A 15,377-nucleotide genomic window follows, 5' to 3' on the forward strand; every position below is an offset into this window, starting at 1 on the left:
GACTAGACTATAGACTAGACTATAGACTAGACTATAGACTAGACTATAGACTAGACTATAGACTAGACTATAGACTAGACTATGGACTAGACTAGACTATAGACTAGATTATATACTACACCATAGACTAGATTATAGACTAGACTATAGACTAGACTATAGACTAGATTATATACTAGACTATAGACTAGACTATAGACTAGACTAAAGACTAGACTATAGACTAGACTATAGACTAGACTATAGACTAGACTATGGACTAGACTATAGACTTGACTATATACTACACTATAGACTAGACTATAGACAAAACTATAGTATTGACTGTAGACAAAACTATAGTATTGAGTATAAAAAAAACTATAGTATTGACTATGGACAAAGCTATAGTCTTCACTATATACAAAACTATAGTCTTGACTATAGACAAAACTATTGTCAAGACTTGATTATAGACAAAACTATAATCTTGACCATAGACAAAACTATAGTCTTAACTACAGACAAAACGATTGTCTTGCCTACAGAAAAAGCTATAGTCCCGACTATAGACAAAACTAAAATCTTGATTATAGACAAAACTAAAGTCTTCACTATAGACAAAACTTTAGTCTTGACTATAGACAAAACTATAGTCTTGACTTTAGACAAAACTATAGTATTTACTATAGACAAAAGTAGTCCAGACTATAGTCCAACTATAGTTAATTACTAAAGACATTAATAAAGCATAAAAAAATTTAGATACCTCTTTGTATTAAACACCTCAACATATAGTATCAGAAATAGTTCCCAATCTTTATAATTTAAGAACGCTTGCTATTCCCACAAAAGTACCAACCATTTCATGCCCTCCACACAATGTATGTATCAGATTATCTAACGATATTCATATGTATGTATTTATGTATGTATATATGTGTATAAGGTTTTTATCTGCAGCTGTATTTTGCGAATAATATCAATAACAAATATTATTGTTGTTATTGATGGCGATGATGATAATGGTGATGTTGATGATGATGATGATGATATTTCATCTTGTATTATTTGATTGTAAATGTATTAATATACACGTGTTTGTATTGTATAACTAAGTCGTATTAAATTCAATTGTATTTATTATTATTGTATGTGTTTCTATAGAATTTCTGCAAAAGAAAAAACCATAAACCATTGAACGTAATCATTATGATTGTGAGTTGTTGTTAAAACCTTGGATAAATATTCAGTTTGGATATTGTATCTGATACGAATTGTATGTGTTTAAGTGATTCTTGGTTTTGTTTATGGTTTTCGAGTTTATAATGTGAAAATTTTATTTGTGAGGTTTGGTTTATATGAGTGGTTTTAGCTGCAACTGAGTAAATATCATAATGTGTTTGTCCCAAATTGCTCGAATGGGTTTAAAATATGTTTGAGGTTGAAAGAGATACTGATTGTATTAAAATTTAAAGACATAATGGAGTAAAATATATAAAAAGAGTTTTGTCTATCGATATAAACTTACCGTTGTTGTGAAATGTGTACCCTTACGTGATCCCAACAAGGAGCCACCAAATGATGCTTCTATTGTATAGCTATTGGTGATGCCTAGCATCCAGACCACAATACGTCCTGTGCCCTCTTTGCTGCGTTGAATTTTAAATTTACAATTTTCAAATGAAAACTTTAAAGCCGGAAACAGGAAATGAAAGAAAATAAATATTAAGAAAAATTATCAAGAATACCATATCAAAACTAAATGAAAAGCAAGACAAAAAAAGAATAAAACTTTGCCTTAATATAACAAACTAATTAAAAGCATAAAAAATTAAAAAATAAAAAGTAAATGATAAACTCTCGAGAAGAAAAAATAAAAACTTCACAATTTAAATGTGGACAAAGAATAACAAAACAAAAGAGAAAAAACTCAAGATTATTTGCACAACACTTGATGCAACACAACTATCCTTCTACTTAATGTAAGGTCTGTTGCTGGTGCTGCTGCTGCTTCTGTATATAATTACAATTTTACTACTTACCTTATCTGCCACATTTTTATGCAACATGAGTGGAAAAACTTGCTCGGTAAGTTTCTTTTCCGGATTACGTTTATTCTCACAGCCATAAATGAAAATATTGTGCCGGCGCGAGTGTGCGTGCATATCACAGTACATTGAAACACCACAATCATCAATCAGTCTGAAAGCGTTGAATATCCATACGCATAAAAAATGAAAGAAATGAAAATTAACGAAATAATTTTATATGAGTGAAAAAAAAAATGCAAAGAAAAAGTTGCAAATGAGAAATTAAAGTTAAATTGTTAATCAACACATCAATCAGAATTCAACACTACAAAGCAAATATCCATCAGTGGCAGGGACGTGCTTTAAGGGAGGGGAGGACTGTAATTAGTCTTCAGTCTGGAGTATAGTAAATCTAAAGACTACCCATTATATAGTCTAGTCTGTTCTATAGTCTAGTCTATAGTCTAGTCTATAGTCTAGTCTATAGTCTAGTCTATAGTCTAGTCTATAGTCTAGTCTATAGTCTAGTCTATAGTCTAGTCTATAGTCTAGTCTATAGTCTAGTCTATATTCTAGTCTATAGTCTAGTCTTTAGTCTAGTCTATAGTCTAGTCTATAGTTTATTCTATAGTCTTGTTTATAGTCTAGTCTAAATCCAACCTAACTAGTAGTCTGATCTAGTCCATCTCCAGAGTCCGAGTTATAATTTTGTATATAATGTGGGAAATAGTTCGGTTATAATCTGAGATATGATTCATAGTCTGTTCTATAGCCTGGTGTACATTCTAGTCTATAACGTGATCAATAGCGTGGCCTATAGTGCGGTCTAGAGTCTGGTCTATCGCCTGATCTATAGTAGTTTCTATAGTCTGGGCTATACTATATTGTCTGGTTTGCTCTAAAGCTTAGTGTATTATATTTAGTCTTGACTATATGATGGTCTGTCGCTTAGTCTATAGCCTATAGTCTAGTCTATAATCTAGTTAATAGTGTGATTTTCTACAGTCTGGTATACAGTCTGCCTTTGAGTTTTGAACACTCGAAAAATACTTATTAAGTTTAAAATTCTTATAAAAAGAAAACTAAATTACCTTTTAATTAAAGCTTTTGTATACCATATCGATGGATATGTTTCCCTTATAACCGTACGATACTGACGATTTAAATCCTTGCCCGTCAGCGAATTTCGTGTATTGCCTACAATAACACCGTCTGGATTCAGCATTGGTATCAGTTTGAAAATGAATTTGTGTCGCAAACGTTTGGCCACACTCGATTCGCCCGTTATGAAATCCATTAAACCTTTCATCATCCAAGAGGATGGTGTCTCGCTGGGATGTACACGTGCCGATACAACAATGGATTTTTTGCGCTAAAAATTTAGTTCGTTTGAAGTTTTTTTGTTCGAGAAAAATAAACAAAAGAAGTAAAAGAATAAAAATATATTAAATTTCATTATTTTTCTATGGTGGCTGGTGGTTCTTTTTATATATATATTTATATAGAGTTTTTTTGGTGACATAATTTATACAGATGCAAATATTTTCATAACAAGAGTTGTCCCCAACTAACTGGGATGTACTCTACGATTTTTGTTGGAAAACAAATGTTCATTTTAAACAAAGAGCCAAAAACCGTGTTAACTTTTTATATGATAAATGTATCAAGTTATTATTGTTCCGATGTGACAAACTAATGTGACCATTGCATATTGTAGTGCATCACTCATACAAATAAAAAAGTAAAACTTTAGTTTGTTTTTGATATTAAAATATTTGTTATTTTATAGCTTTCGTTTTTATTATCACTTTGTTTGTTGTTGCGGGTATATTTATTGCAAAAGTTAGAATAATTTTAAAAGTTTTATTATTACAATAATACGAATAAGATAGATACTAAATATTTAGTACATATAACTATTGTCTATTGTTATAAATAAAAAAATTGTAATATGTACTAATAAAAAAACAATTTGCTCAAGCAGTTAAATGGATACTTTATTGCAAATCTTGTATTCTCTACTAAAAACTGAATTGGAGAAAAGTTTTTCATTACAAAAATACCCAGAAAAAGTAAAGACTATATTCCAGGCTGTAAGACTATAGTCCAAACTGTAGTTTAAAATATAGTTAGACCATAATCTAGACAATAGCTCATACCATAGCTCAGACTTTAGTCCAAACCAAAGTCAGAATATAGTTCAGACTATAGTGCAGACAAAAGTTTAGACTATAGTCCAGTTTATAGTACAGATAAAAGTTCGGGCTGTAGTCCAGACTAAAGTTCAGACTATAGTGTAGAATAAAGTTCATACCATAGTCTAGATTAAAGCTCAGTTTATAGTCCAGTCTATAGTTTCGAATAGTCCAGACTATAGTTCAGGCTATCGTCCATAGCGCAGGCAGTAGTTCAGATTATGGACCATAGTTCTGACTACAGTCCAGTCTAAAGTTCTGACTTTAGTCCAGACTATAGTTCATACTATAGTTCTGACTATAGTCCAGACTATAGTTCTGACTATAGTCCAGATTATAGTTCTGACTATAGTCCAGACTATAGTTCTGACTATAGTCCAGAATATAGTTCTGACTATAGTCCAGACTATAGTTCTGACAATAGTCCATATTATAGTTTTGAATATAGTGCAGGCTGTAGTTCAGACTATAGTCCAGACTATAGTTCTGACTAAAGTCCAGACTAAAGTTCCGACTATTGTTAAACTAAAGTTCAGACTATTTTTCAGACTATAGTGCAGACTGTAGTTCAGACTATAGACCATAGTTCTGACTACTGTCCAGACTATAGTTCACACTTTAGTTATGACTATAGTCTAGACTAAAGTTCACACCATAGTCCAGTCCATAGTCCTCTCTGAATTCCAAAATATATAGTTCAGACTATAGTCCAGACCATAGTTAAGAACTTATAGTCTGAACTTAAGTCTGGACTTAAGTTCAGACTATAAGTTCTGACTATAGTCCAGACTAAAGTTCCGACTATTGTTCAGACTAAATTTCAGACCATAGTCCAGTCTATAGTCCTCTCTGTATTCCAAAATATATAGTTCAGACTATAGTCCAGATCATAGTTAAGACTATAGTCCAGACTTAAGTTCAGACTTTAGTCCAGACTTAAGTTCAGACTTTAGTCCAGACTAAAGTTCAGACTATTTTCCAGTCTATAGTCCAAACTATAGTCCGTTCTATAGTTTAGAATAGTCCAGAATACAGTTCCGACTATATACCAAAATAAAGCGCAGACTTTAGTTTCACTATAGCGTATATTGTAGTTTAGACTATAGTCCAAACTATAGTGAAGTCTACAATTAGACTATAGTCCAGACTTTAGTTCAGACCATAATTTCGATTTTTTTAATCAAGATGAAAGTTCATATCATAGTTCAGACAATATCCCAGACTAAAGTCCAGATATTAGTTTAAACTAACACACTATATCTGGATTATGGACTAGCCCATTGTCCAGACTACAGACAAGACGTTAGTCCGGAATAGAGAATATATTTCAGTTCTAACTAAAGTCAAGATTGTTTTTCCAGACTATAGTCTAGACAAAAGGCTAGATTTTAGTCCAGAATATAGGCCTAGCTGTAGAGTAGATTGTTCTCCATACTACAAACTAGACTATAGCTTATACTGACTAAACTATAGTCTAGTTTCCAAGATTAACACTAGCCCAGACCATAGTCCAGATAAGTGTCTAATATAAATAAGGCAATAGTCCACAATAAGGCTAGACTTTAAAGAGGAATAAGGAATAGGTCATGTCCCAGATTATAGTGAAAACTATACATAATATTGAATATTTTATAGTAGTCATTGAACGTCAAGTGTAAAATTGTTGTTTTTCTTTTGTTTCAACAAAAATGTTCATACTGCAAACAACAACAAAAGTTACAAAAAAAGTCGTTGGTTGTAATTAAAGAGTAATTTTCATTGCATTCCAATTCATTAAATTGCCAACAACAACAGCAACAAAACACAATGTTTGTTTTTCAATGAGAAAAATTTACATTTCACGCCTTTACAAAAACAAAAAAGAGAACAACAACAGCAACATCGTCAACATTTTATAATGACAGTTAGCAATGTTTGACATTCTTGTGGAGCACTAATTAAACCATTGTTTTATTATTATTTTCTGCTTGTATTTTTAATAAAAACAAAATGTCACTTGACATACAGAAGCGACAATATATATCGGAGTAATAATAGTAGGGATATTCATAAGAAGTTGGCCAAAAACAGGAAAATATATAATTAAAACACAAAAGTTTTATTAATTTTTATACTTTTCCTTATAGACTGTGATTACCCCTACTTTGTTTTTACATAAATTTACATACACCAGCAATGCATCGTATTCTGATGAGTTGCCACAAATTATGCCTCACAGTTTTCTAGTCAACAACATCATCGTCATTATGTTATACCAACAAACTAACAGCGAACTAAATCAACAAAAAATAATAATGTAGAGGAAAATGGTTTGGGAAGTATACTGAATGCATCCTTTTGTATCCTACAAAACATTTGCATAATACAATATTGTTTGTATTAGTGGAATATATGGTAAATTTGCATTGTATGTAGTAAGTAACACCTAGGCACAAGTTTAAAATAAACATATTTAACAGATACGTTTAATATTTAGATAATTAGATAAATGACGAAAAATGAGATAAATGAAATTACAAATTTTAGAATGTGTTAGAAATATTTAACAGTTTTTTTTTCAAACAACTTTAAATGAGATTAACTAACAATAGTTTAAAAATATACCTTAATCTAAGCCATACACAGGACATAAATATAGAGACAGATGGACAGACGGACAGACAGACAGACAGACAGACAGACAGACAGACAGACGGACAGACAGGCGGACAGACGGACAGACAGACAGACAGACAGACAGACAGACAGACAGACAGACGGACAGATGGACAGACGGACAGACAGACAGACAGACGGACAGATGGACAGACGGACAGACAGACAGACAGACAGACAGACAGACAGACAGACAGACATACATACATAAATACATACATACATACATACATACATACATACATACATACATACATACATACATACATACATACATAAATACATACATACATACATACATACATACATACATACATACATACATACATACATACAGACAGATAGATATATAGATAGATAGATAGATAGATAGATAGATAGATAGATAGATAGATAGATATATAGATAGATAGATAGATAGATAGATAGATAGATAGATAGATAGATAGATCGATAGATAGATAGATAGATAGATAGATAGATAGATAGATAGATAGATAGATAGATAGATCGATAGATCGATAGATAGATAGATAGATAGATAGATAGATAGATAGATAGATAGATAGATAGATAGATAGATAGATACATATATAGATATATAGTTAGATAGATAGATAGATAGATAGATAGATAGATAGATAGATAGATAGATAGATAGATAAATAGATAGTTATATAAATATATAGATAGATAAATAGATAGATAGATAGATAGATAGATAGATAGATAGATAGATAGATAGATAGATAGATAGATATGTAGATAGGTAGGTAGATAAATAGATAGATAAACTAGTCAACATCATTAATCCATAGTAAGTAGACCGGTAAATAGATTACAAACTAGACAATAGTCAATAGAATAAAATAGTCTATAGTCTAATCCATTGACTACTCCATAAGCTAGTCTGTAGACTAGTTAATATATATAGTTAATATACTACTCAAAAACTAGTTACTAAATTGTACGGATTATTGATTAAAAAAGTAAAAAAAAGCAAGTTTTCTTTTAAATACACAGAAATTGCAATTTTAAAATTGAAATTTTCCATTTCACGCAACCCTTACGTTTGAATTGGTTTGGTTTCATCACACTAGTAATAATTTGTTGCAATTGTACAATGTTGAAAAATATTTATGCAATAAACGAATGCTGTTGCAAGACGATGTGGTAAATTGGCAACAATATGTTGCACAACATAGTTTCACAGACACACCATCAAATTGCTATAAAATTTTGTTAAGAGCTCATCGTTGCAAACTAAGCGAGCTATTTGTTAGTTAATAAAACATGTAACGAGGAATTTTATGCTGATGAGGAAATACTTTAGTACAGGGTAGTATATGAATGTTTTTTGTTTTTAATCTATTCGAACATAAGAAATACTACAAACTTAAGCTGGAATTTTAAATGAAAATTTAATTTGCAAAATGTAAATTCTCAATGAAAATTTAAGATGAATAAGACATATATGTTGTAAATATTTAAGAATTTTTAGATTTATTTTATTTTCTTCTTATACCTAATTAAGTATTCACAGGAATTTCAGCAATTAACCTACAATTCCATATTCAACAGAAATAATAATTAAAACTCTCATTCCTTTTGTGCATTTCATTCTTATAGGTTATGCAACCGCAACCAGTTGCCCACGTAGTATTCGAGTTGTTTACGAGTGAAGTACGATTTTAATTACTATTGCCTTCAAAATTTAAACCTCTTGGTAAAATAAAATGATTCTGCAATTTATGGTTTTAAGACTTTAAGCACGTTTTCCTAGCATATGCTATAGAAAAAATACGCATTTTCTTAACTTCCTTTTTAAAACACTGAAAATGAAAAGCATGTTCGAAGCAAGAATTGCTGCCGATTTCATAGTTTAGTCTATAGTCTAGTCTATAGTCCAGTCTATAGTCTAGTCTATAGTCTAGTCTATAGTCTAGTCTATAGTCTAGTCTATAGTCTAGTCTATAGTCTAGTCTATAGTCTAGTCTATAGTCTAGTCTATAGTCTAGTCTATAGTCTAGTCTATAGTCTAGTCTATAGTCTAGTCTATAGTCTAGTCTATAGTCTAGTCTATAGTCTAGTCTATAGTCTAGTCTATAGTCTAGTCTATAGTCTAGTCTATAGTCTAGTCTATAGTCTAGTCTATAGTCTAGTCTATAGTCTAGTCTATAGTCTAGTCTATAGTCTAGTCTATAGTCTAGTCTATAGTCTAGTCTATAGTCTAGTCTATAGTCTAGTCTATAGTCTAGTCTATAGTCTAGTCTATAGTCTAGTCTATAGTCTAGTCTATAGTCTAGTCTATAGTCTAGTCTATAGTCTAGTCTATAGTCTAGTCTATAGTCTAGTCTATAGTCTAGTCTATAGTCTAGTCTATAGTCTAGTCTATAGTCTAGTCTATAGTCTAGTCTATAGTCTAGTCTATAGTCTAGTCTATAGTCTAGTCTATAGTCTAGTCTATAGTCTAGTCTATAGTCTAGTCTATAGTCTAGTCTATAGTCTAGTCTATAGTCTAGTCTATAGTCTAGTCTATAGTCTAGTCTATAGTCTAGTCTATAGTCTAGTCTATAGTCTAGTCTATAGTCTAGTCTATAGTCTAGTCTATAGTCTAGTCTATAGTCTAGTCTATAGTCTAGTCTATAGTCTAGTCTATAGTCTAGTCTATAGTCTAGTCTATAGTCTAGTCTATAGTCTAGTCTATAGTCTAGTCTATAGTCTAGTCTATAGTCTAGTCTATAGTCTAGTCTATAGTCTAGTCTATAGTCTAGTCTATAGTCTAGTCTATAGTCTAGTCTATAGTCTAGTCTATAGTCTAGTCTATAGTCTAGTCTATAGTCTAGTCTATAGTCTAGTCTATAGTCTAGTCTATAGTCTAGTCTATAGTCTAGTCTATAGTCTAGTCTATAGTCTAGTCTATAGTCTAGTCTATAGTTTAGTCTTTAGTCTAGTCTATAGTTTAGTCTTTAGTCTAGTCTATAGTCTAGTCTATAGTCTGGTCTATAGTCTAGTCTATTGTCTAGTCTACAGTATAGTCTATTGTCTAGTCTACAGTATAGTCTAGTCTATAGTCTAGTGTATAGTCTAGTCTATAGTCAAGTGTATAGTCTAGTGTATAGTCTAGAGTATAGTCTAGTCTATAGTCTTGTGTATAGTCTAGTGTATAGTCTAGAGTATAGTCTATAGTAAGGTCTAATCTATAATTTATGTTTCCTTAAGTTTCTCGAGACCCTCTAAGAGAAACTTTTAAATCCTTCAAAAGCAATCATGTAGTTGTAATTAACAGTTTTATTCCTGTAAATGAAGATTTCATTACAATACCATGCTCATAGTTAGCAACCTTTTATGTTGTTCTTAACACAAAAACGCAGTAATCAAAAATCAGTAAACCATAACAAGACCTTTTTATATTCTTTTGCGTTTTTCTCAGTTGTTGGTTTCTATAAACTACTATTGTCTGTTGTTATACTACAAGCCTCCAAAAAGTAATTATTGATGGTATCATCATTGAAAAGCAAATTTCCGGTAAAAGTGGAAACTTGTTTTCAACTCTTTTGTTAAGTTTTCTTTAAAATGACGATGAGGATGATGAAGGTAGCTTGAACAAGATTTTTCTACTTAAGAAACTTTTAACTTGTAGGAAAAATGAAACGTTTCTTCTATTGTTAATATGGTGGGAAGGGGGTGGCAATTTTCCCACATTTCCATAAAGTAAGAACACAAAGTTATTTTAGTAGTTTTATTACTAAGAACATTGTTTCATTGAAAAGAATGAAGCAATGGGAAGAAAATCTTTTATACCTTAAAATTGAAAATTATTTGATATGATTAAATTTTTTTAAGTTTGAGTTTTTGTAGGAAATTAAAAAAAAAACACTTTTAGTGATATTTTTCTAAAATTTCTTTTAATTCTGTTTTTATAGAAATATTTAGTTTTTTTGCAAATAATTTTTAAAAAATTTCCTAATTAATGTAAGATTTTTCGAAAAATCCTCCTGAGAAATTTCTGAAAATATCTCTTTTTATAAACAATTTTTGTTTATTTCCCATTTTTAATAAAGAATTTTCGAAAATGTTTACTTTTTATAGAAATTTTCCTTTTATACGAAAATTTATCTTTTATATAGAAAATTGTTTAAAAATTACTCTTTCCATAGATTTTTTTTTAAAAAATTTCAGATTTTATAAAAAAACACTTTTCGGACATTTTTTAATATTTCCCTTTTTGTGAAGACTTTGAAAATTTACTTTTTTATAGAGTTTTTCAAATGTCCCTTTCTACCGTATTTTTTGAAAAATGTCCCTTTTTCTAGTGATTTCAAAAATGTCCCTTTTTGTACAGTTTTTATTTTTTAAAGAAATTTCGAAAATTTCCCTTCTTATAGAGACTTCAAAAATGTCCCTTCTTGTAAAGTTTTTTTTGTAAACTTTGCTTTTTGAAAATTTCCCTTTCTATAAGGACTTTTTAAACATTTCTTTGTATATACTTTGAATATTTCCCTTTTTAAAGATACTTTTAAAATTTACTTCGAAAATTTTCCTTTTTGTAGAGTTTTTTAAAAAACATTGCTTTTTATAGAGACTTTTTCAAAATTTCCCTTTTTATAGAAACTACGAAAATTTACCTTATTGTAGAGTCTTTGAAGACGTTGCTTTTTATAGAGACTTTTTGAAAATTTCCCCTTTTACTAGATATTTCGAAAATTTTCGATTTCCCTTTTTTTAGAAAACGTTATTTTTTATAGAGACTTTTTGAAAATGTCCCCTTTTATAGAGATTTTGAAAATTTCCCATTTTATATAGACTTTTTAAAGATTTCTTTATAGAGATCTCGCAAATTTCCCTTTTTAAAAAAACTTTAAAAATTTTCCCTTCTATAGACTGTCAAAAAGTTTTCGAAATCTCTATCTTTCTTTTTTTTAGAGTTTTTAGAAAATATTGTTTTTATAGAGACTTCGAAAGTTTCCCTTTTTGTAAAGTTTTTTAGAAGACGTTGCTTTTTATAGAGACTTTTTAAAAAATTTTCTTTTAATAGATATTTAAAAAATTTCCCTTCTAATAGAGATTTTTAGAAAATTTCTTTGTAGAGACTTCGAAAATTTTCCTTTCTATTCCTTCTCTATACTTTTAAAAAATTTCTCTTTTTGTAGATTTCGAAAATTTCCCTTTTTGGTAAGTTTATTAGAAAACGTGGCTTTTTATAATTTTTATTTTAATTTTCTTGTTCATATAGATTTTGAAATTTATTTATACAGACTTTTTGAAAATTTCCCTTTAAATGGAGATTTTTTGAAAATTTCCCTTTTTAAAGAAATTTTTCGAAAATTTTCCTTTTTAAAAAGATTTTTAAAAAAAATCCCTTTTTGTAGAGACTTTTCAAAAATTACCATTTTAAAGAGACTTCAAAAATGTCTTTTTTATACATAGTTTTTAAAAAAATCCTCTTTTTATTGTGACTTTAAAAAATGTCCCTTTTTATACACGATTTCCCTTTTTATAGAAAAATTTCCCTTTTTATAAAGACTTTTTAAAAATTGTGCTTTTTATAATAGATTTTTTGAAAGTTTCTTTTTTACAGAGAATTTTTTAAAATTTCCCTTTATAGAAAAGTTTAGAATTTATCCTTTTTTATAGAATATTTTTTTTTATTTTTATTTCCTTTTTTAAAGTTATTTTTAGAAAATTTACAGAGACTTTAAAAAGTGTCGTTTTTTATAGAGACTTTCTGAAATTGTCCCTTTTTATAGATACTTTTCAAAAAATTTCCTTTTTATAGAAATTTTTCGAAAATTTCCTTTTTTATACAGATTTTTTCAAAATATCCCTTTTACTGAAGATTTTTTGAAAATTTTCCTTTTTTATATTGACTTTGGAAAAGTAACGATTTATAGAGACTTCGAAGATTTCCCTTTTTATACAGACTATCTGAAAATTGCCATTTTTATAAGGATTTTTGGAAAATTTCCCTTTATAGAAAAGTTTAAAATAATTAATTTTTTCAAGAAGACACTTTAACAATTTCTCTGTTTAAAGAGACTTTTCGAAAGTTTTCCTTTTTAATGAGATTTTTCGAAAAGTGTCCTTTTTTTAGAGACTAAAAAAATATTCCTTTTTGCAGATTTTTTATACAGATTTTTCGAAAATTCCTCTTTTTAAAGTAATTTTTTGAAAATTTCTCTTTTTAAAGAGACTTATAGGAACCTTTATATAGAGACTTTACAAAGTGTCCTTTTTTTAGGAGACTTCGATAATTTTCCTTTTTGCAGACACTTTAACAATTTCTCTGTTTAAAGAGACTTTTCAAAAGTTTTCCTTTTTAAAGAGATTTTTCGAAAATTTCCCTTATTTTGGAGATTTTAGAAAGTGTCCTTTTTTTAAAGACTAAAAAAATATTCCTTTTTGCAGATACTTTATTATGGAGACTTTAGAAAGTGTCCTTTTTTAAAGACTTCGAAAATTTTCCTTATTATAGAGTCTTTGAAAATTTCTTTGTTTAAAGAGACTTTTCGAAAATTTCCCTTTTTATAGAAATTTTTCCGAAATTTGCCTTTTTATATAGACTTTTCAAAAATTTCCCAATTTCTAAAAATTTTTCAAAAATTTCCCTTTTAATAGATAATTTTTAAAAATTTTTCATTTAAAAGATTGCTTTTCAAAATTTCCCTTTTTATAGAAAACTTTTTATTCCTTTAATTGTCTGCCTAAATTTGCTCATTTCTTCTAAAACATCATTAAAAAAGAGCTCTTGTCCTTAATCTTAATTGACTTCTTTTGTGGTTTCTAACCATTAACAATATCATCATCGTCTTTAAAACGACATCATTAATGCCAATGAGTTTCATTTGAATTTCTTGGTGTTTTTTTTTCATCTTTACTTTCCTATTTAAAACTTTTTATTTGTTTAACAAATTGTTAACAAATTCGTAATTGAGAACCAGAACACAAATAAAACCATGCTGCAGTCAGTCACACTTTGTTGAAAAACTTAATGGACTAATTAACAATTATTTTAAATTGTATTTAAACATTTAAAAAAAAAACAACCAAAACAACCAAACAAATTGTACTTAATTAGTAATTTAGACAATAAAAATGTTAATTAATACTTTAGCTGATTTCTGGGGAATAATTGTAAAAGATGTTTAACTTTATAAGAGGGTAAAGTGGTGATTCCTACTATTTCCGCTAAAAGAATCATTTGATTGAGATTCAATACAATTTCCCTTTTCATTTCATTGATCAAAATTCAGATCCATAAACCATCTTTAGTTTAAGGCAATATGTTGCTGTGATATGTTGCTCCTTTCAAAAAAAAAAAAAAAAAAAACATTATTTATTAACTCACTTACCTTCATAACTTCTTCATTTGCCACGGGCGTTGTAACAGTTAAATAATAAACATTATTACCCGCCAATGTACGACACAATAATCTCAATTTACAAAATTTCGATTTAATTGGATTTTTTTGTATTTCCATTAAATAATCCTGTAAAATAAATTAAAAAATGAAAAGAATAAATAAATTTACTACAATACAAATATACAAACATATACATTTACAATTAAACGAAATGCTGCAAGCATTTTTGTCTATAAAATTAAGTGTTTTTATGGGCAAAAAAAAAAAAAAACAAGAAAAATACAATTGAAAAACAATTTTTATTGCATTTTAATTAATGTCATTTATGGCTTTTATTTAATGGCCTACTCGACTATTGTTTATGGGCCTTTTTCTCTTTACGTTATAACAATTTATTGAATATGTAATAATAAAAAAATAATAAATATTAAAAAATTTAACCCTGAAGCCTTGAAAAGGGTTTTTTTTTTTCGTTATAATTTAATTTTAAAAATGTTAACAGTTGCGAGAAGGTATTGAAAATTTGTTTGCTATTCCCAATTTTTTCTGAGTAAAGTGCGGATTGTTAAATAATGTTACTTCGCTAATGTGTTCATTTATTATCTGTTGTCCTTAAGAAAAGTTTTTAAATCTATAGGTTAAATAATAAAATTAAATAAAATCTGTTGAAACACTCCTTTACAGAATTTTCCGGAAATATATTTTATTTGCCAGAGTATTTGTAAATGTTTCATTTTAACAGATGATACTAATGAATTGACTTAATACTGTTGTGGTGGGAATTTTAAAATAATTTATTTAATTGAAATAAATGAATTAAATTCGAAAATAAAGGGGGAATACAGCAAAAACACAAAAGCACTTCTAATTGGCATCTTAAAGCAGAGATGAACGTGCCTTCACACGTACGTAATCTCTATCATGTCTGTGTGTAAGCTAGGTAGGTGTCACTTTTAGTAGATTTTCGCTTTAATGCATAACGATCAGCCATGGAAAATTATTAGAATTACTAGACTGTAGAATAGCCTATAGACTATAGACTATAGACCTATAGACTAGACTATAGACTAGACTATAGACTAGACTATAGACTAGACTATAGACTAGACTATAGACTAGACTATAGACTAGACTATAGACTAGACTATAGA

At 28.8% G+C, this 15,377-nt stretch overlaps 1 protein-coding gene across 1 annotated transcript in view; it reads right to left on the minus strand.

Annotated features, from left to right (window-relative positions):
* Nucleotides 1–14,363, minus strand: part of LOC111681284 — a 37,556-nt gene extending 23,193 nt beyond the window's left edge. The window contains exons 1-4 of the mRNA XM_046947530.1: nt 14,215–14,363; nt 3,104–3,384; nt 2,025–2,184; nt 1,511–1,669 (exon numbers count right to left, since the gene is read on the minus strand). Of these exons, the coding sequence (XP_046803486.1) occupies nt 1,511–1,669; nt 2,025–2,184; nt 3,104–3,384; nt 14,215–14,343 (729 nt within the window). The 5' untranslated portion in view covers nt 14,344–14,363. The remainder of the gene's footprint in view (nt 1–1,510; nt 1,670–2,024; nt 2,185–3,103; nt 3,385–14,214) is intronic.
* Between the last annotated feature and the right edge of the window lie 1,014 nt (nt 14,364–15,377).

The sequence above is a fragment of the Lucilia cuprina genome, chromosome 3, assembly GCF_022045245.1.
Source record: "Lucilia cuprina isolate Lc7/37 chromosome 3, ASM2204524v1, whole genome shotgun sequence".
Taxonomy (NCBI): domain Eukaryota; kingdom Metazoa; phylum Arthropoda; class Insecta; order Diptera; family Calliphoridae; genus Lucilia; species Lucilia cuprina.